A 22,859-nucleotide genomic window follows, 5' to 3' on the forward strand; every position below is an offset into this window, starting at 1 on the left:
ATAATTACTTCCTGTCACAGTGACATTAATTGGTCTACTTTTTGCTGTTCCAAATTTATTTCTCGCGTAAATGTTGTAAGTTCCAGAATCTGACGATGTCATATTGAAAATAGTAAGCGAAGGTGATTCAATTGAACTTTCGGATATTCTCGTCGCCATACCATCAATAGGATATATAACTCCATTAATATTGGACGTCCAAAATATCTCAAGTACAGGTGTCTCACTGGATGGTAGAACCGAGCAATGAATGGTGAGAGAACTTCTGTATTGCACTACATACTGGTCTTTTTCAATATTTATTAAGGGTAATTTCAGGTCTACAATTAACAAAAGTTAAAAAATTAAATTTTGGCAAACTTATGTAAATCTTTCTGCACTGTAATTGTACCATAATGTGGGTAAAGAAGAATACACAACTTCAATTCTAACAGAAGTGTTTCCGCATGACAATGTTTAATAAGCGTGTTAAACACAGTGCATCTATAGTTTTCTTGTGTGAATTCACATTACTATAAGACGTGTCACGGTAATTATCTATCCCAAATTCATGTATTTGGTTTTGATGTTATATTTGTTATTCTCATACGATTTTGTCTAATGCTTAGTCCGTTTCTGTGTGCGATAAATTTTAATGTTGTGTCGTTGTTCTCCTCTTATACTTTATGCGTTTCCCTCAGTTTTAGTTTGTTTCCCCGATTTTGTTTTTTGTCCATGGATTTATGGGTTTTGAACAGCTGTATACTACTGTTGCCTTATCTATCCATTGCGATAATTTCAGATATGTGAGTTAATAAAAGTCTGTTAAGACTGTGTATTAGTTTATATTTACTTGACACATCAAGATAACTGAACAGCTCTGAATTTACTGCAAGCGTACTACCATGTGCCATAATGATTAATTCGAAAGAAATGGCTGACAAATATCTTGACTTATAAGTTTATTGTTCACACTTTACATACAGATAAAAATCATCGTTTTAGAATTAAATATCCTTTACTGAGGACTTCATCACAATACATAAATTGGTTGTGCCAATATTCGTCCTGTAAGGACAATCGGGATGCTTAGGGCATGTTCAACAATAAAACAAAAATGAATATCATATAGTCATCATTCATATGATATAGTGATTTCAATATGGACTATGGAACTACAAAGATCATTAAAGATAACAATTTATTCTTTTGTTTTTGTTGATTTAGCAAATTTCAAGGGCAATAAATAGAAGGAACCTTTATATCTAATCTATATCTAAACTATTTACTTGTGGAAAGAAAGTAAAAGCTAGCTGGTGTATTGCTGGACAGATAATATGACACATCTGAATAAACGTCAATAGTGTGCATTTTTTCATTTTCATTTATATATGTGTACACATTCTTCGATATCATGAAATAACAAATAAATAAACAGAAATCAACCTTTTCTCTGTCCAATAATGTTCCGTCACCGTGCCGAATATTTGATACTTTCGAGTCCGCACATTTTTTTTCCGGTGTGGTTTAGACACAGTGGACAAGCACATCATAAATATCATGACCCCTTATAAAAATCTTACCACCATAAACTAACAAAGTTACAGGTCCACTTTTACTACTTCCCAGGTCATTATCAGCAACACAGTAGTAATTTCCTGCATGATCATATGATACATTTGCAATAACTAGTAATGGTGAACAATGTTTTGATCCGTCTTCTGTATTAAAACTTGGAAAAAACATTTCAAATCCATAATAATCAACTCGAATCCAATGTACATGTATACACTTAGGAACGGAAGTGATATTACATAAGAGCATAGCAGTTTCACCATATTTTACACGGTACGGCCCAGGTTCAGCAAATACAGAAGGGACATCTATAAATATGTATTTTGAAGATCAAATTATACATATGTCATGTGTAAAGAATGAAAATAGATGTATCCAATATTTAGTATGTCATACAAAGCTACGATTGACTAGATAGTGATCCCATTGTCTTGACTAATTGACATTTTTTTGGTAATACTTTTTTGTAATAACTCTTACATTAACGTAAATAGCGATATATACTAGTATTGAAAACTGGTTATTGGTATGTTATTGTATTATGCATATGAAATAACACTTTATAAATGAATAAGTTCACTAAGTTTGTTAAGTTGATGTCACACTTTACAGGATAGTACACACGGACGCCTAACGGATAACAAGTTTTCCGTTGACAATATTGTTATCCATTGGAAGTCTGATGATGTACTGAACAAATGAAACGGACGCGTAACAAATGCATAACGGACAAACACAGGATATACAACGTACGAGAAACGGAAACGTAATGGACAGAACGGATGTCGAACGTACATCTAACGGACGAGTACCACATAAAACGGAAACCTAATGGAAGCGAACTGGATTATACGGATGAACAAGTCATGTGAATAAATTAAAGACGACAATAATACTTCATGTAAATAGCATGAATATTCAAAAAGTTTCTGTGTTATTGGTTTTGGCTTGTTCATCAAAATGCCACCAATGGTAATGTCTGGCCTGAAAAAGAGTTGCTTGATAGTGAAAACGTGCTTTTACTCTACGATCGATATGAATAATAAGCATGCATGACACTCAAAAATCTGACATATAAATAATTGGCATTTCTGACGCAAAATTTTCAATTGGTATTTATCCGTTTCATATCTGTTTATCATGCGTTGTATCCGTCCGGAAGAAGTCCGTTTCATATCCGTTCAAGATCCGTTTTATACATTATACGTCCGGTAAAAGTCCGTTGGTGAATTTGTCTACCGGACTTCTAACAGATGAAAAGCGGACAAGTAGCAGATACAAAACGGAAACATACAGGACTAGTACTGTAAAAAACGGACGCCTTTTTGATTTACCACGGACACTTCATTCGTTGAACGTCCGTTCAAAACAATGAACATGCTCAAAAACCGGACATGAAACGGAAATAAACGGACGTCTAACGGATAAAAACGGACGTCTAGCGGACATGAACGGAGTGAGAAAAAAATATCCGTTCGGCATCCGTTCGCGCTATCCGCTAAGGTGTGACCGAGACTTTTAGAGGCTGAGCCTGAAAAACTTATTTAACTTTATCAAATTTACCGACATACTATCATTTCTACATCAACGTTTCGCCAATAAGAAATTGAGTATCGCCTCAATACTCATTTCAATCTGATACTATGTCATTGATTTTACTTATATCATTCTTTTTTACATTAAAAAAGTCAAAATAAACCATAGCGCTTCACAACTCCATGATGGATGTAACATGTGGAACAGGGTCAACATTCCCTTCTGAAGCGTCGGAGAACAGGTTAGTGATCAGGTTTGTGTTGTACATGCAGTACTTAGTTTTTTTATGTTTTGTTTTCTATAATGTTTTTTTTTCATTTTTGGGTATGGCGTTGTCTGTTTTTTTTATTTCGATATTTCGATATGAGTTTGAATGTAACTTTGATATCTTTTGCCTCCCTTTATATATATATATATATATATCATTTTATTCTGGTATCACCTAAGTTGGACAAAGGTATACAGAAAAACACATTAGTTTACATTACATTACCTGAGGTATGGAAGAAAACCCTTTATAGATAGATTTGATACTTTTTTGAAAGTGTATGATTTAACACGAATGCAAAACTAAATCAATAATAACATTTATTGATAATTTTGGTTTGCTCTGGCGTTGTAAGCTATGTTGTTGGTGGTTGATGTCAAGGAATGCAAAACAATATTTGTTTTTTTTTATTCTGAATAGTGCAATGCTGTTTATAATTTGTCTACTAACTGATCAAGTTAAAACAGCTATTTATTAATAGTCCGATTTGGACAAAAATCCTGATTTTTTTTTATTGAAATATAAATTATCATTTTAATACACAATTTTACCTTGTTACTGTGGTCAATCATCATATAGAGATGTGGAATTTGTTAACTCATCTTAGTTTAAGATACCGAGTAGGCAATACAAATCAGGTAGTCAAATGTATGTCTTTAAAAATATTTGTTTTATTTAGTTAGGACACGTATTAATTGAAACTTACAAATATCTTCCACGCATGAAATCTCTTTCTTGTTTTTGCTTGGCCAAAAATAAGCTACGTTACATACACATTATAGGTAAACTTATTTGAAGCCTTGCATTATCTAAATATATTACTTATTCTGGATAATTTTTTAATATCAATAAATAAAAAATATTGAAGAATACATTGTATTAGTGCACAAATCTGCATCATTATGTTTTATTCAAAAACCCATTAATTAACATTTCTTAACACCATACCTCCTATTACTGTAACTGTTGTTGGTTCGCTTTTCCCAGTTCCTGCTATATTAACAGCAAAGCATGTGTATTGTCCTGAAGCTTCTAAAGTGACCCGGAATATAGTCAGAGACGGTTGTGTCATTGTTGCACCATGAACGCCAGGAATATCAGATGTAATATTTGTTATTGTACCATTGGATAACTTTTGCCAGTATACATTGAAGTGGTATGGAGTAGAAATAATGACGCATTCTAAAGTCAAATCGTTTCCATAATCTAGGTTATATGCTAAATTTGGGATCTTTACTCTCGGGACATCTGTAAAGATATCAAAACATAATAAACTAATATTTCTTTTATGCGATTCAATTATCTTGCATACTGATAAACCTGGTTATTTAATTCTAATTTACTGTCCACGAAAGTAATAGTATTTAAAAGATTACAAGAGAGGTTTGATCACTTATTATTGCATTAATGAAGTACAACATAACGTAACACAGCCAATGCAAATTCAAATGATGATGAATTCATGAAGAAAATATTTTATTTACAAATTATACACAATATAGGCTTATAAAGTTATTACTGCTTTTGTCAAATTTTGAATTCTTTATCAAGACATGCATTTTTTTTAAAATTAAACATGTTATATATTTATCTTTGATATGTCTAATAAAAACAAATATTAATCTATGTTATTGATGTCTTTAGATACAAAGCTGGATTTCTTATCATGATTTACTTGATAGTTGGTTGCTGTTTACACGATAAATAGTTTCAAGTGGTGAAGTTGGCGTCATCCTTTACAGGTTTTTACCAATCATTAGAAGTTTTACCGATGTCATCACCGTTTTTCTCGGTTTAACATTCGTGATATAATCTAATTGTCGTGTATAACACCTGTCCAGTACAGGCCAAATGATCTTATTGTCAGTGTCGAAGTATAGTAAAAATGGATAAGTCGGGTCATTATTAAAGCAAACACATTGCCACATTGTTTCATCAGTAAATAATTTAAAAATCATACCCCCTAATACTGTCAGAGTGGTTGGTTCGCTCTGTCCAGTTCCTACATTATTAACTGCAAAGCAGATGTACTGTCCTGAATCTTTTGTCGTTACCCGACGGATGGTCAACGACGGTACAGCGACCGATGCGCCATAAACACTAGGACTTGGGGAGGTTATATTTCTTGTTGTGCCATTAGATATGTGTTGCCAGTATACATCGTTATGGTAAGGAGTTGAAACGATAGTGCATTCTAAAGTTATATAGTTCCCATACGCTATTGCATATGCTAAATTGGAAAGAGTTACATTTGGAACACCTGTAAAATACACGAGAAAATACTATACATATCAACGAATGGAAACAATGTTTCAATTAGTCGAGCACCTCAATTGAAAAATTGCAGTATTTTCTGACATGAACACCGGTAGCGCCATGTTTATGTTAGTCCATCAATAGAAAATGCCTTCAATAAGTTATATTAGGCATTAAATTTAAATCCTAGGCATTAATTTATTGCCTGAAAATTTTCGGCTTTAAACTTATTTCCTGAAATCTAACTTTGAATATTGAAACTTTTGACAAAGATCATTTCAGCCATTAAGTTATTTTTTCTATTTTTATCACATTAACACGAAAGTTTTCGCAGTAACTGAAAGCAAGACGAAAGGCGAATACAATTAGAAATATAAATTAACAAAACATTATAAACTAAGATCAATTAAAACACATCACAGAGACTACGTGTTTTAACGCAATGAACAGTCAAAAAGACATAACTTTTGCAAAGTCAAAATTAAAGTATCGAAAAACAGTTTTTTTAAACTTATAATTAATAAGTTTCATGTTATACATTGATAAAACAATATCTATATAGAAAATAAACATTTGAAAGTAATACAAAGTCAGTTGCTTTAATTTGTTGATAATAAAATTGACATCTGTACCAAGCCTTACAACATTCAAATATCTTATTACAACATTAAGAAGAAAACATTTACAAATAGGTTTGTTTAAACATATTAAATGTTCGATGAATTTACATAATGCTTCCGATCTCTTAGGACAATTTTCCGTTAAAATTTAGGATGTAATATACAATTTTCAATAGGGTTAAATTTACCGTCTAAAATAATAATATGAACAATATTAAAAGATTAATCGTCTCTTATGTCGTGAATTGTTGCATATAGTTTCACGTTAGCTGATTTCCTAGGATTTAAGCTTCATTCTTAATTTACTTATTACCGCTAACATCTATCTATAAAACGTCATATAAACGTCAGAATAATAGTCAACGATTTTCCCCACGAGGGAATTGGATCGTAACAAGTAAATACAATAAATAAATTATATAAAGGCCTAAAAAAGTGACACAACAACACCAAAAACAATAAAAAAGGTAGCTATAAATGAAAATATTGTTAAATACTTCAAATAACAGATATTCATCCTCAGTAAGATTCTAATGTTATTAGAGTCAGAGAATTCATATGTGAATTTTATTGAGGGATGAGCATCGTTAACATGATGAATGAACAAATTTAGTTCTTGTTCAGTATTGTCCCACTGCATCCCAATATCGTCGATAAATCGGAACCAAGAGAGAGGTTGATGCAGATAAGAATTGAGAATTCTCTGTTCTAATTTCCCCCATTAAAATATGAGCATAAGACGGGGCCATCTTTGTTCCCATTGCTGTTCCGTTCACTTGGAGGAAGTGTTCACCATTGAATGTGAAGTTATTGCATTTTTTAATACCACAGTTAGAAGCTGGATGACACATGATACTAATAATCCTTCCGTAGCACCGATTAACCCCAGTTTTGGTAGGGTTCGTGTGGCTTAGGATTTAGTTTTTCTATGTTGTGTCTTGTGTACTATTATTTGTCTGTTTGTCTTTTTCATTTTTAGCCATGGTGTTGTCAGTTTATTTTCGATCTATAAGTTTGACTGTTCAACTGGTGTCTTTCGTCCATCTTTTAAGATTGGAGTCGAATGCATCCGCAGGAGAGAGTATTGATTGGCTGGATGTATAGACAATTTTGCCAACTTTGAAATAAATGATTATCATGTATATGTCATATGCAAAATCAAAGATAAACAAACCAATGTACACGCACAAGTATACACATGTATGTGCCTGTTCCTACTTAGTGTACAAAACCAACACAGTAAAACCCAGCATATCGTATTTAGAATATTTTTCAGCAGTATGATGCAAAATAAATGTAATCAGTTTATAAAAAAACTATAAAATAAAACACAAACCTTGCCTGTAAATTTCTTAAATGTATAAAAAAAAATCTATTTTCAAGCCAGATGAAGTGACAAGTTATATTTGCTGTGTGGTATCCTAGCAACAAAGTATAATGTGTTCAAATTTATTATTCTTATTATATTTAAGTTTAGTCCAACAAATATAAAATAAAAATAGATATTAGTGGCAATCAATATTCCATATCCTTACAGGAAATGTATTTACATATTTCCAAATTATTGACACATTGCCTGTTGACATGTTAAAGATATTGATATACTAATATGATGTACAATACTAACCATGCATATCGGAGAATACAACAAAAAAACTAAAGTATCTTCGATGTTTAAAGTGTAACATAAATAAAAACAATAATAATATACCGCTGTTCAAAAGTCATAAATCGATTGAGAGAAAATCATCCGGGTTACAAACTAAACCCGAGAGAAACACATCAACTATAGGGGAAAGAAGCTGATCGACATGAACACCGAAGTGAAACAAAAATAAACAAGAAGGCAACATACATAGAAACGAACGATTTTATAACAACAGCCTCATTCCTGGCTTGGAACAAGACATTTTAAGAAAATGTTATGTGTGGAAACTTGTTTAATTGCTAGCTTAACCTCCTTCTCAATTGAAATGTTATAAAAACCGATCAAATGACAAAATAACATAAAAGGAATACAGTACATATGAATACAAGAACAGTAAAAGCAAAATGTTCGCGCTTTGCAGGATTTTTTTTGACTCATTAAAAAAATCCATATATGTAACAATAACATATTGTAACTATAGAGACAAATAACAGTGGACTAACAGTCAATATAAAAACGAGCTATACAAAGGTATGAAGGCCCAACTCATTAGATGGATACAAATAGAAATTCATCTAACAAAAACAAGGAGTGGACGCGGGCGGGTACTTGTGCATCCCAACAACAAAAACGACACTACGTTCATATCTGAGATTACTCACAGTCACTAGCAGCTAGTTGAAAAACGCACGCACATAAGAATCAGTCAGAGAAAAAAAATGACATCGTGCAATGCCAAGATAAAAGTATCGAAAGATTGTAAATCCATGAAAGTGCATGTGTGTATAACAATACTATTTAGTTTGATTTAATTTACTGATAACAAAATGGGCCTTTTTACAATAGTTCTAATGCAACTTATGAATATCCTAACTGTCCCTTTCCAGCAACAATTTTTGTACAATATGTCTTGACATGATTATAATATATTCAATTACTTACCTCCGATAATTTTCATATAAAAACTTCTAGCAGCTTCATTAGAGAATTGATTAAAGGCAAAACACCAGTACCGACCGCTGTCGTTAAATGAGAGCGATTTCATTGTCAAAACATAATTTGCAACAACAAAACTGGTCATGGGGATTGTCATTGCATACCATGATAATTTAATGCGATCATTTCCATCATTTGTGTGTTCTACAGTAGTAACATGACCATGTCTGCTCTTATTCCAGGATACATGTACAGAATCATATGTATTGTCGTACTTTACGCTGCAATCGAGTGTAACCTCTGAACCATACAATATTGTTAGATTACCCTCAGAGGCAGTGATTATTATCTCTCCTACAAAATATGAAATACTCATTTGAAACTTAATGTGATTCACCTGATTTGAAAACCATGATCAAATAAAACATTTCTAGGCAATAAAATACTATTTTAGTCCACATAAGTAAGGTCTTCTAATTACGTTTGTCACGCATGTCACGCGAATTGAAAGTACCACTTTATTATTAATATCATTCTTGTTATATGCAAATAATTAGCTTTTTGTCAAAAACGAACTTAAAAAAATATAATGTAGCAAAGGAATTTCAAGTTTATAATTAAAAAAAAATATAAGACTACGACTCCATCTATAATGACTGTTTTTTAAGGAGCTACTATTTTTACAATGTTCCATTGGTTTTTAGACTTTCTTTTTTTGGGGAAAGAAATATAAAATTATGAGAAAGAAAAAAGTAAAATAACAAAACTACCGAATTTCATCGATAATTCAAAACGGAAAGTCAATAATCAAATAGAAAATTCAAAATCTCAAATCACTGCAAACGAACGAATAACAAACTTCATATTCTTACTTAGATTAAAGCTGTTGTTCTATTTAGCTAAACCTCTCACTTGTATGACGGGCGCATACGATTCAATTATATTGGCACCAATGTGTGATGAAGGGAAACTGGTGCAATAGGTTAAAATGTTAAAAATAAGGGTATAGCAGCCAACAGTGGTTCGGTATAAGCAAAGTATCATAGTTGAAGGCCATACTTTTATTTCAAATATTTTACGTTTTATACACATTGTGACTTGGAATGAGAGTTGTCTCATACCACATCTTATCGTATCTATATATAGACAAAACACATTAGCAAAAACAAGAGAACGTACACCAGATGTATTGAAGAAAGTGCATGGGGAAAACGAATTTGACAAAATTATTATTTTAGTGAGCAAAAATATTTTTCTATATTGCTTTGTTTTCAATAACTTATCATGATTAAGGCAGATATTTTACCCATAACTAGCATTACACATTATTTAGATACAGACGCTGCGAAAATCATTCATATTTAAATATAACATGCATATACAAATAGAACACACATTCTGTGCAACAGATTTAAAACGGTGGTTCTAAATCGTTTGCTCGGTCAAGGAATAATTATTATAAAACAAATAGTTTTAGCTTTCACATACTCGTATTACTAAGGAATTAAAAAAACAAACGTAAATTTTAACAGATTTCATGAAAACCGTTAAATGTTACTATTATAATTTAAAACAATAATATGTAGACGAAACGCGCGTCTGGCGTATATTCAAAATTTAGTCCTGGTATCTATGATGTGTTTATTTACAACCACTGGATCGATGCCACTGCCGGTGGAGATTTATTTCCCCGAGGGTATCACCAGCCTAGTAGTCAGCACTTTTGTGCTGATATGAATTATCTTTGATATGGTTATATATATGAATTAAGTGTTTACAAAATTTAGAATTTTTGAAATACTAAGGCTTTTCTTCCTCAGGCATAGATTACCTTAGCTGTATTTGGCAAAACTTTTAGGAATTTTGGTCCTCAATGCTCTTCAACTTCGTACATTATTTGGCCTTTTTAACTTTTTGGATTTGAGCGTCACTGATGAGTATTTTGTAGACGAAACGGGCGTCTGGCGTAAATTCAGAATTTAGTCCTGATATCTATGATGAGTTTAATTATATATAAGTCTTTACTTTTGTGAAAAACAAATGAAAATTGTTTGAGTCGTCTGTCTGTACGAAAACAAAAATCAAATTTAAACTAACAATATAAAATTAAGAGATGTGGTATGGTTGTCAATGAGACAACTATCCTCCAAGGTTTACAATCAGTGGATATTAGGGGACGACCATTTGATACTCTTGGGTGGGGGGTGGGGGGGGGGGGGTAGGAGGATTTGTTTGTTTTTGATCGGTAATTCATTTTTGTAAAAAAAAAGGACAGATTATTCATTTTTAGCACTATTGAAGCAAGATTTTTCATTTTCATTAAAGCATGGGACTGATTATTAATTTTCAGAACTATATTTATGATAATCAGAGGCGGATTTAGGAGGGGGCGAGGGCCCGGGACCCCCCTTTTTGGAAAAAAGGTGGTTGCTTATATAGGAAATCACTGAAGCTTGACTAAAGTGGGCCCCCTCTTAGGCAGTCAGTAGGCCCCCACTTATGAAAATTTCTAGATCCGCCACTGATATTCCAAAACTTACAATTTTTATATGATTTGTTTATTATAAATATTAAAATTGAGAATGGAAATGGGGAATGTGTCAAAGAGACAACAACCGACCAATTAAAAAAACAACAGCAGAAGGTCACCAACAGGTCTTCAATGTAGCGAGAAATTCCCGCACCCGGAGGTGTCCTTCAGCTGGCCCCTAAACAAATATATACTAGTACAGTGATAATGAACGCCATACTAATTTCCAAATTGTACACAAGAAACTTAAATTAAAAAAATACAAGCCTAACAAAGGCCAGAGGCTCCTGACTTGGGACAGGCGCAAAAATGCGGCGAGGTTAAACATGTTTGTGAGATCTCAACCCTCCCCCTATACATCTAACAAACGTAGAAAAGTAAACGCATAACAATACGCACATTAAAATTCAATTTAAGAGAAGTCCGCGTCTGATGTCAGAAAATGTAACCAAAGAAAATAAACAAAATGACAATAATACATAAATAACAACAGACTACTAGCAGTCAAATGACATGCCAGCTGCAGACTTTAATTAAACTGACTGAAAGATTATGATTTCATCATATGAACATCAGGCACAATCCTTCCCGTTAGGGGTTTAGTATCATACCATCATAGCATATATGAGAAGAACATAACCCGTGTCATGCTAACAACTGTTTTTAGAATAAATGTGTCTAGTTCCGACGCAAAGACCTTATCAGTGACTCAATATTAACGCCAACATATGCAATCTTTAATGACTTGACAACAGTATCGTAATTATATCCCTTCTTAATAAGTCTATTCAAAGGTTTTGTTAGTTTCTGGGGTGAATACTGACACCTTTGTGCTTTATAAAGAATATTTCCATAAAAAATTGGATGTGAAATACCTGAACGTATAAGAAGTCTGCATGTTGAGCTATATTTACGAATGATGTCTTTATACCGATGATAAAATTTAGTAAATATTTTGACTAGTTTGTCAGCAAAGGTTGCATTTATGAAAAATCTGGTGCCATCTCATACTTTCGATTAGACCTGCTGAGTTATTTATTTTCAATACATTGCAAGTCAGGTAACCTATTTTCAAACTATTTACTTTTTCATTTTCAAGGCTGAGTGATTTACTTTCAAAATACTCGCTCCCCCCCCCCCCCTAATATCAAATGGTCGTCCCCTGAGCAACAATAGGCAATTCCGTACAGGCTTCATAAACGAGCAACAACCAGAAAACCCATACCTGTAGTTGGCTATAAACGGCCTGGTAAGTAAAGTTCAAAAACATTAATTTGGAAATTTAACGGCGTATTTCAATTTAAACAAAAAGAATTTTTGAAAAACAAATATGACATACATAAACCACAAAACTGTTAACAATAATTGTATACTAATGTATTGGACTTTTAGTCATTCAATAAAAATAAGAAAATGACTGACTGTAAAATGAAAGGTATGAATATACGATACTTGTATATATGAACAAGGTTGAAATTTTGACCATGTATATGATCATGAGTTTATCATACTGTACACATCATCTGTTATTACTAATAATTAAGAAGGTTATTCTTATTCGAGAACATGATATGATTATCAGTTGTCATTAACTTTATACTGGCAAAAGTCTAATTTGTGTGTTTTATATCTAATTGTTAAATATAGTTGTTTTTGTGACTCGTACCAATTATTTTATTTAAGACAATTGTACAACTAGTGCTTTTACAGTTTTATTAGATGTTGTGCTGTAACCCAAATATCAGAGGCATATATATTCCACCTTTAAAAGTCAGGAGCTAGTAGTTCAGAAGCTGTCGTTTGTTCTCGTTTGTCAATCCATCTGTTGTTGATACATTTTTTTTTCATTTTGGTTTGTTTTTCAGTTCGATTATATCTTGTTTCAACTGAATGTATGCAGTGTACTTGCTTACGTTATATCAGCAGAAATAATTGATTTTTTGTTATTTGCTTCGTTATATATTGGGAATTCTTCTAACAATCATACCCCCTAATACTGTCAGATTGGTTGGTTCGCTCTGTCCGGATCCAATGATATTAACAGCAAAGCAAATGTACTGTCCAGTGTCCTCTGTAGTTACCCGTTTAAAAGTTAACCTCGGTTGTGAAGTCATTGCTCCTTCAATATTAGGACTAGTCGATGAGATATTTGAAACTGTACCATTAGAAAGTTTTTGCCAGTACACATCAGTATAGTTTGGAGTGGACACGATAATGCATTCTATAGTCAGTTGGTGTCCATATCCTATAGCGTATGCTAAATTTGGAATTGTAACATTTGGAACATCTGAAAATACTCATTAAATTCTTACGAGTATCCATGTAAAACTGATGAAAACAAAGGTTGCAATTGAAAAAATTCTGATATAATCGTTAACAAAGTTATGGTTAAGGGAAAAACAAACAAAAATATCAAATTGGGAAACACTATGAAAAATCAGAGCTTTGACAAAGATATAAGATGGACTGAAAAACATACACTGCCATATCATGACGTAGAATAGAATCATCGGAAAGGTTTCATATAAAAAAAAAACCAACAGATTGTGATAAATAGTTGTTTACAATTTGTACTCACAAATAATTTATGTATTTGAAGAAAACACTGGTTACACAGTTGTGGTATTTAAGTTATGATAACAAAAATGTTTAGCTCTCATGACATTTGCAGCCTTTAAGATAAGTCGTGTTATTTTATTTAAGTTAAATTTTGGGCCAGTCGTTCGTTTTTCTTGGTTCTAAATGCTTATAATTATTTCTGGATATGGCTTCTAACGTGTGGGCCCAAACTATGAAGGAGTTCCATGTCAGTCAGACATCTTTAATTTCAGTGATTTTTTTTATTTTATGTACGCATAATTGTTTTAATGATATCTGTAAAAAGGTATTCCCTAACTGTAAAAATTAAATACAGTAAATATCTAATGAAAACGACGTCTTACCAAATATCAGCTGTGATTTTGTTATCTCTATATTGCAACACGCTGAAATACAATCAGTATAGCATTATTTCTGTATTTGCATATTAAAAAACTTACGTTTACGACTTTTTGGAATCGAATCTGAATTTAAAATGAATATAGTACGTTAAAAGTAAAATAGAAATACGATCTGAAATTAAGCCAAGCCAGTCCAGACATTTTCCAATAGAGACCCTCTAGATTGAAATTAAAACATATTTAACATAAACATATACCGTATAAAACACATGCAATTGCAGCTGAACTAATAACATTAACATAATCTTTCCAATGAATTACTTTGAATATGAATACAAGATTTTCAAACAAAACAGTTTGCAAATAAAAAATAATTATGTCATGTTTTAATACAATCCTTTAACAGGCATTTGTATGTACTTGCAATCATAATTTTCTTAAAATAAAGATGTTTTAAACAACACCTTAGTCTGAAGTATGTTGTTCGTGTGTGCAGCATTAAAACGAGACCGAACTTGAAAAACAATCTAAACGGAAACCGTATGAACGTTCCGCGCTGTTGCCCTATTCTGATAATGATACAGGAAATCACAAAATCAAGATACTTTACTGATACGGCACAAAATATTCGAATAGTATGCAATGTAGGAAAATTTTAATCCTTTTTGGTCCTCAATGCTCTTCAACTTTGTACTTTATTTTGACTTTCTAACATTTTCAGATTCAAGCGTCACTGATGAGGTTTTTTTTGACAAATCGCGCGTCTGGCGTGAATATAAAATTCCAATCCTGATATCAATGATGAGTTTATTTGTAATTATTGTAAATCCTACCTGTCAACATAAACATAATATTCCATGGTGAACCACATCTCCCAGACATTATCTAAATTAAAATATATTTGCTTAACAATGATAAAGTAAAAGTTTATCGGATACGTTAAGTTCTCAAATAACTTTCTATCATTAACAATTTTTGTATAGTATACCTCTTTCTTGTAGTATCATTACTTACAGAAAATGTTGTTATTGGGAACATTGAGTTCCCTTCTCATTTTACTTTTATTTCAATACCCTTCATGGTTAGACTATTATATAAAAAGTAAATATATCCGGGGATATGTGCAGAAACAGATACCTATTTTACATTTGTTTCAAATTATATTACAATGAAACGTTTGTATAAATATTTCTTTTTGAAAGTTGGATACGTTAACAAATATAGATATAATTTTTAGTACATTCTTGTTATATAAATACAAAGGGTATTCAGCGAAAAATCACGATTCATTTTTTCTTGAAATATATGTAAGACTCAAATCGACGGCCGGTCTCTAATCGACGTCCGTTCCTCAGATCGACGTTCAAATGTGACGTCACAATAAAATAACATTCCAAATCGACGGCAAAATTTATGCCTATCTAATCGACGTCCATTCTTTTTTGGCATTTTCTATTCGACATCCGATTTTGAGATGCTCTAATCAACGTTCGTTTTGGACACAGAATACAAAACTTACCTGAACCGAAAGCAGCTGAAAAATTTAGACCTTTAAACATATCATATCATGTGAGAGTGGGACAAATACGATCTAGCAGAAAGATAAGTCCAGTTATAAGTAAAATATGGAATAACAAAGAAATGTGTTGGTTTTTTTTAATTATTATACTTGACTTAGAATGTAAACAGGTTGTGATTTAAGTTTTTCAAAGATTGGTATGACTTTCAAGGGGACAACTATACACCAGAGTTAAAAAAAACAAATATGACAGACATAAACCATGGAAACCAATGTACTGCAGGATCATACAGAATATGTCGAGGGTTACACATGTGTGTGAGCACTTAACCTAGAACAGTGGTGTAAAAGCATAACATAAAAACATAATGCCAATTATCTTGCGTTTACGTTTCATTCCAGGCGTAAAACTCAGGATAAAATGAAAACCCAAATTATAATACTCTGAAAACACTTGGCTGTGTTTCTTTCTTTTTTCAATTGATGAAGACTGAATAAAACTCCTACATGTCGTTTGGTTTTCTATGTCGTTGGGTTGCATTACTAATCGCCTACATTTACATGCATGTAATTTATTATTATGAATAGGAATGACACACTCTTCTTGATGTGGATCAATTGGATTAACTTTATATCAAGAAAAACGTTAATATGCATGATACCTATTTCGGATTGATATGTACATGTATAAGTGTAAACAATTGAAATAAAAAAAGAAGATGAGGTATAATTGCCAATGAGACAACTCTCCACAACCGTAGGTCACCATACGGCCTTCAACAATGCGCAAAGCCCATACCGCATAGTCAGCTATAAAAGGCTCCGAACAATTCAAACGAATAAACTAAAAGCCTTATTTGTGACCAATAATTCATTATTTATTGGACATTGATTTAAGACGACACCAATCAATCGGGTGTAGTTTTGGCAAGTAATTCCGTCACATTAGACGTAGATTAGATTATTACGAAATTGGACGTCGATTAGAGTATCAAACACTTGGACGTCGATTATAATATCAAACACTTGGACGTCGATTTGAAAATGTGACGTCAGATTTGGACGTCAATTTGAGGAACGGACGTCGATAAGAGACCGGACGTCGATCTGAGTCTGACATATAGTCTATTTTAGAAGCACCCACATTTTTCTATTCTCGAGTGGTGGAATTGTATTACTTTAGATTTGTTTTACTATGTGGATGCTGGTATCCGTTTTGACCGCATTACGCTGTATTCTTTCTTTAACTAGAAAAAAATCGAGTCGCATAGAATGTACGGGAATATTCTTTGTAATGCATGTATAGTTACAGAGAACACTTACGATAGTTGGCAAAAGGCAATGTATTAAATTCCTTTAAGGGTAAACGATTCAGTTACAGGGGAGGTAATGACGTTGCTAAAGTAAAATGTAGTAAATTCCTTTAAGGGTGAACGATACAGTTACAGGGGAGGTAATGACGTTGCTAAAGTAAAATGTTATTTTCATGACGCCAAACTATGACATATCGGGAAAAGATGCATTTTCGACTGATTGTTATCGTTCAAACGGTTTAATTTGAAAACGAGTGCATGGACCCCTATTTTTTAAAACGACATTTTGTTATATTCTGCAGGGAGATTATGTGTACCAAATGTTATAAAACTGTAAATATTGCATTTTTTTTTAATTTTGATAAATATACAGCCAAAAAATACGTTTTTTTTTTCAATTCATGACCATTTGATCAATATGACTTTTTTTGGAATAAAAAATGCATAAATTATGATACTTATAAAATACAGAAATTACAAATTATTTAACAAAAATCAATTCGTTTTTATCTTTTTAAACAAGAAAGTTATGGATTTCTTTTGAAAGGGAAAATACGGCCAGAAATCCGAATTTTCAGCAAATATACCAAATTTTGACCTCATTTCACTAAAAAAGTAGCACGTGAAGGTATATTTTTTATTACATATTTGATTTAATCAGGCAAAAAATAAGTCTATATAGAAATGTTCATCAAACTGAAAATACGGGTTCAAAACTCTATTGTATGCCCTTAAAGTAGAAAGCTAAGTATATCATGTATATCTGGTTTAATAAACGTTTTATATGAGTTGTACGTACCACGATCAAATGATTATAATAAAATACTGTAGAGTATGGTTCTACTCAATTTTCTCATATAAATTAAATCATAATCATGTTTACAACTTTATATATTTTTTTAATCTATGGACGTGGCCTTCTTCTGAATCATAACGATTACTATATCAAATCAAACGGTTGAAATTTGAAATGAAATGAAACCGAAATTATAAGAAAGGATTGCTTTAAAGATTAGCACCAGCTATTAATTTGTTACCCCAATCTACAAATAATACTTAATCATCAATATCAGTGACAGCCTAATAAAAAACAAGAAGGTTTAATCATGTGTACTGTATATTCAACAATTATAGCCAGGTTTTTATTATCGCGAAAAATACAACAGAATTGTAAACGCAATAACTCAAACTCGAATTATGAAATATCTTATATGAATTAAACAGTTTTTTTCTTCAATTGTAAAAATTAAAATCGCATTTAAATCTAAAATGATAAAATCGCAATAAAAAAATGCATGCAATCATTTGTGAATTAACAGCATTACTTATAAAACTTGCATTTATGAAATATAAATAATTATCGAAACAATCCGTTAGTTCCCCTTTTACTTTGTGTAAACCTGTTATGCAATTTGTACATGTTTTTAAAAGTGAACATGTTCAGACTACAAAAAAGACTTGATTCTGTGAATGCTATTTTTATGAGGAAAGACCTTACTGTATTTCTTCTGATTATTATTATTATTTCCGCAAAACTTTAGCGAAATTCCCCAAACAAAGTACGCGGCATGTTGAAATGATATTAGGTTGAAAATTTATCTTGTGGTGAGGGCACGACCCCGTAACATTTTACTTGTTTATAACGGTTATCTCCCCTAACACCGAAAGCCTTGTTATCATTCTAAATCCATAACCATAATAGGTAGAAAAAAAAGGGTGGAATTTGTTCAAGAACAGACCCTGGTTCTACGTTACATTTGGATCGAAAAGATTCAACCCTTCATTGACAGGGTTATGTCCCTTTGAAAATTAACCAATGTCAGTTGGCCACAAAAACTCAGAAAGCGTCTGTTGTAGCCACCTAGGATTATCACCAATGATCATCAACTCACGTGACCATGCAAATTGACCTAAAGTCAAAGGTCAAGATCATGACCTAAATTAAGACCTAAGCTTGTTATTGGATTTACTCAATAACCTTAAAAGATGGCTGATAAAATGTAACGGATGTAATGTATTGTTGAGATCTACATTTGTTATGTTGGGTTCAAAATTATTGGACCAACTTCTATGGAACTAGGACACCAAAACTGTTTTTAGGGTCCGAAATGATGATTGTTTTGGTTATAACCCAAAATGGTTAGAGATAGAAAGAAACTTTGAATTGCAAAAATGTTCAGCATAATACGAACTACAAAGTAAGGTCACGGTCAGAGGTCAAGTCCCCAGCAACGACCTAAAATACCTTAGCAACCCTATATTTTTTGTCCCTAGCAACGACTTACAAGTCCTTAGCAATCACCTATTTTTTCACTTTAAATACTATGAATAGTACATATGACATTTTTAATATTGGTAGTATATTTTTATCATAAGGAATGATTTGTGTCCTTAGCAACCACTTGTTATGAACATAAAAGTCCTTAGAAACCATATTTTTTTTAACTAAGAAGGCAATTAATAAAAGAAAAATAATAAGACCTTTCAGTTGTTCATGAACAATTGAATATTTAATTCATATATTTGTTTTTGGTCTATCCATATATCAAACGCATACAACCCCATCATTTACCAACACAGTTTTTTTACGTCTTACATCGACCTCGTGGTATTCATTTTGTTTCACTATATTGATACAAGTTTTGCATGATATTATAATTTAACTATTGTCCGTCAAAATGTAAACCTACTTTATCCAATCTGGAGAAGGTTATGTATAACTTATTTAAATGATTGAAGCGAGATATTTGAATATGATCGTGTTTGACATTTTATTCTTGAATTTATGTATTCTGTATATATTTTCTACCATGCACAGGTAGAACACATGTAGAACAAGCTCTTCGTGAGACTGTCTCCTATAAAATTAGATATCTAAGATTAAGCAATTAAAAATATTGATGCGTCCCTTATCTTTCATTAAAAGTGTTAAACATGCATTTTGAGAAGAGACATTTTGTGGGATCATGTTAATTTAACTATAATAAAAATGTAATTTAATCAGTGTGTTTGTTTTGCGACGTCTTTTAAATACCCTATCATTAAATATATATGTATTTATCGCTATTTTGTGCATTTTTCCGTTGATTTGTTTTTGTGACACTTTTTCATATCATACTACTCGCTTCAGATGGAAAATTATCGCTAGAAACTTAGGAGGCACGTGGCGTTGCTAAGGACATTGACATGAAATTGACATCGTCGTAAAACTAGCGATAAACATATTATGTGCATGGAGAGTTGTCTCATTGGCACTCACACCCAATCTTCCTCAATCTATCATTGGTCATCAAAACTCGATTGCTTTTCTCGCTTTCGCCGTACCGGCCCAAGCAAGAAAACCAATTTCGTTTAGATAATCAACGATCATCTATAAATATGTCAAATTTAATCATACTGTATATTCAGAAATGTGACAGGGTTATACTAGCTATAACTCAAACTCACATTTAAAAAAACATTTTAAAGGAATTTCCTCAATATTGCATAAATTTAAATCCCACTTTAATCAAAAATAAGAAAATGACAAAAATAAATGTTTGAATTTACAGTATGTGATTATGGTCCACTCAAGATAAATATTCGTACAGGCCAAATTCATAATTGGTAAGCAGCTTTAATTCAAGACTGTTAATATTTTGTTTTTATTGTTTGTTTTCTAATGTAAGTTGTTTTGCATTTAAATTGTCTGATGAAAAGAGGGACGGAAGATACACGATGGACAGTAAAACTCACAAATCGAAAATATTTTTAAAAATAAATCAGGCCGTTAGTTTTCACCTTTTAATTGTTTTACATTGTCTTTTCGGGGCCTTTTATAGCTGACTTTGCGGTGTAGGCTTTGCTCATTGTTGAAGGCCGTACGGTGACATATATTTGTTCATGTCTGTGTCATTTTAGTCTTTTATTGATCGTTGTCTCATTGGCAATCATACCACATGTTCTTTTTTATATTGACAATGGCTAAAAATATAAAGGACAAACAGACAAACAGTGGAACACTGACACAACAAATAAAACTAAAGAATAAAGTACATCAACCCCACCAAATACTAGGGGTGATCTCATGTGCTCTGGAAGGTAAGGAGATCCTGCTCCACATGTGACATTTGTCGTGTTACTTATGAGCTAACAAATCCGGTTAATAGTCTTATTATGTAGGTCACATTTATGAAAGGGAAGAGGATTGTAGTTACGACGTAAGGAACATATCCGATATCATTTGATAAACGGTTATTCCATAACGGTCAACCAACTCGTGATGGCGTCCGTAAAATTTACGTAGAGATGATTTCAACTTCACCATTTGGAACTCTTTATTTAATAGCTTCCTTGTGAGCAACAACCCTGTATCAAGAAAATTTTGATAGGCAAACACGGGAAGATGGTATCAATTGAGAGATATAAACATCTTATGCAGGTGCTGCTGGAATGTTGGTACTTTGAATTGGAAAGTTGAAATCATCTCTTTTGTCGTAAAGTTATTTTTCAATCGACCCACATTGTCAATTTCTGGATGCAAGTCAAGATATAAGGCCGACAGGTGTACTGTTTTACCAATAAGTTTGGATCTCGCTAAAATGTTTAACCCCGCCATATTATTTATGTATGTGCCTGTCCCAAGTCAGGAGCCTGTAATTCAGTGGTTGTCGTTTGTTTATATGTCCATTAAGGGACGACATCAAAAGATCGATGTATGATAAAAAAAACTTAAATCAAATAGTTTGGGGGTGGGGTCAACATTTCTGCAAGTTGGGTCAATTTTAAATCGATTTTGCATATATACCTATTGGTCAATCAATTGTTCTCGTTTATTATTATTAAATGCACATGACTGGAGAACAACATTACATGAAAATACTTTAGTTGTTGTAATCAATGTTATTCGGCGTCAGGTTTCTCATAAAATATATAATGACTTTCATATTTACGATATCATTTTAAATAGAGACCGGTTAGACAGTTAAAACTTTGTTATGTAAAATGATTGATTAAGAATGACTAGGATGACACTTGTGTGTACTTGATAAAAAACTTGACAGTAAACATAGTTTATAAATTTCATAACGTCTTTAAAGATGTAAAATCCATGATGATGTGTTTTAATGTAATCATGTTAATATATGCACCACTTGTGACATAACACCATATGAGTGTAGTAAGTACTGGTTTGCATGGTTTGCGTATTCAAATAATATTACGTGTCTATTTTCGTGAAATATAAGATAGACCTTGATTTACATCATTGAATCAATTTGTAAAGAAGTAGGTTAGACAGTCTCCTCGATTTTTAATTTAAACGATACATAGAATGATTAGCATATAGATGTGTGTGTGTTAATAGTACTTTTCAACTGGACAATAAAGTTAATCAAAAATTTAAGAATCCCCATTGCAGAAATGTACCGTATTACTCAACATTTATAATCCCCATTGCAGAAATGTACCGTATTCCGGTATAAAATTGTACTCTGTAGAACTGTTCTAATGTATTTAATACAACTAACTTTATAGATATATACTTTATTGAATATTTTCCCCTAGATATTCAATTACTAATTTAAGGGCTACTTAATTGAAACTGTAGATTGAGTAAATTGTTAACAGCAAAAGTGCAATAAAACTTTGAATAATTAAAAAAAAACATTGCATTAATGATAAAAGTTGTTATTTACCATTGCCTTATCTAAGACAAAAGAAGCAATGCGACATTTAAAAAATAACAAAATGACGAATAAGT

General features: G+C 32.1%; 1 protein-coding gene across 1 annotated transcript in view; it reads right to left on the reverse strand.

The window, feature by feature from the left end:
* LOC139504400 (hemicentin-1-like) overlaps window positions 1–22,859 on the reverse strand; it is a 41,191-nt gene that overhangs the window by 12,655 nt on the left and 5,677 nt on the right. The window contains exons 2-9 of the mRNA XM_071294479.1: window positions 15,121–15,172; window positions 14,291–14,332; window positions 13,336–13,635; window positions 8,825–9,172; window positions 5,319–5,618; window positions 4,307–4,606; window positions 1,545–1,862; window positions 9–320 (exon numbers count right to left, since the gene is read on the reverse strand). Of these exons, the coding sequence (XP_071150580.1) occupies window positions 9–320; window positions 1,545–1,862; window positions 4,307–4,606; window positions 5,319–5,618; window positions 8,825–9,172; window positions 13,336–13,635; window positions 14,291–14,332; window positions 15,121–15,169 (1,969 nt within the window). The 5' untranslated portion in view covers window positions 15,170–15,172. The remainder of the gene's footprint in view (window positions 1–8; window positions 321–1,544; window positions 1,863–4,306; window positions 4,607–5,318; window positions 5,619–8,824; window positions 9,173–13,335; window positions 13,636–14,290; window positions 14,333–15,120; window positions 15,173–22,859) is intronic.

Source organism: Mytilus edulis, chromosome 14 (assembly GCF_963676685.1).
Source record: "Mytilus edulis chromosome 14, xbMytEdul2.2, whole genome shotgun sequence".
Lineage (NCBI taxonomy): Eukaryota > Metazoa > Mollusca > Bivalvia > Mytilida > Mytilidae > Mytilus > Mytilus edulis.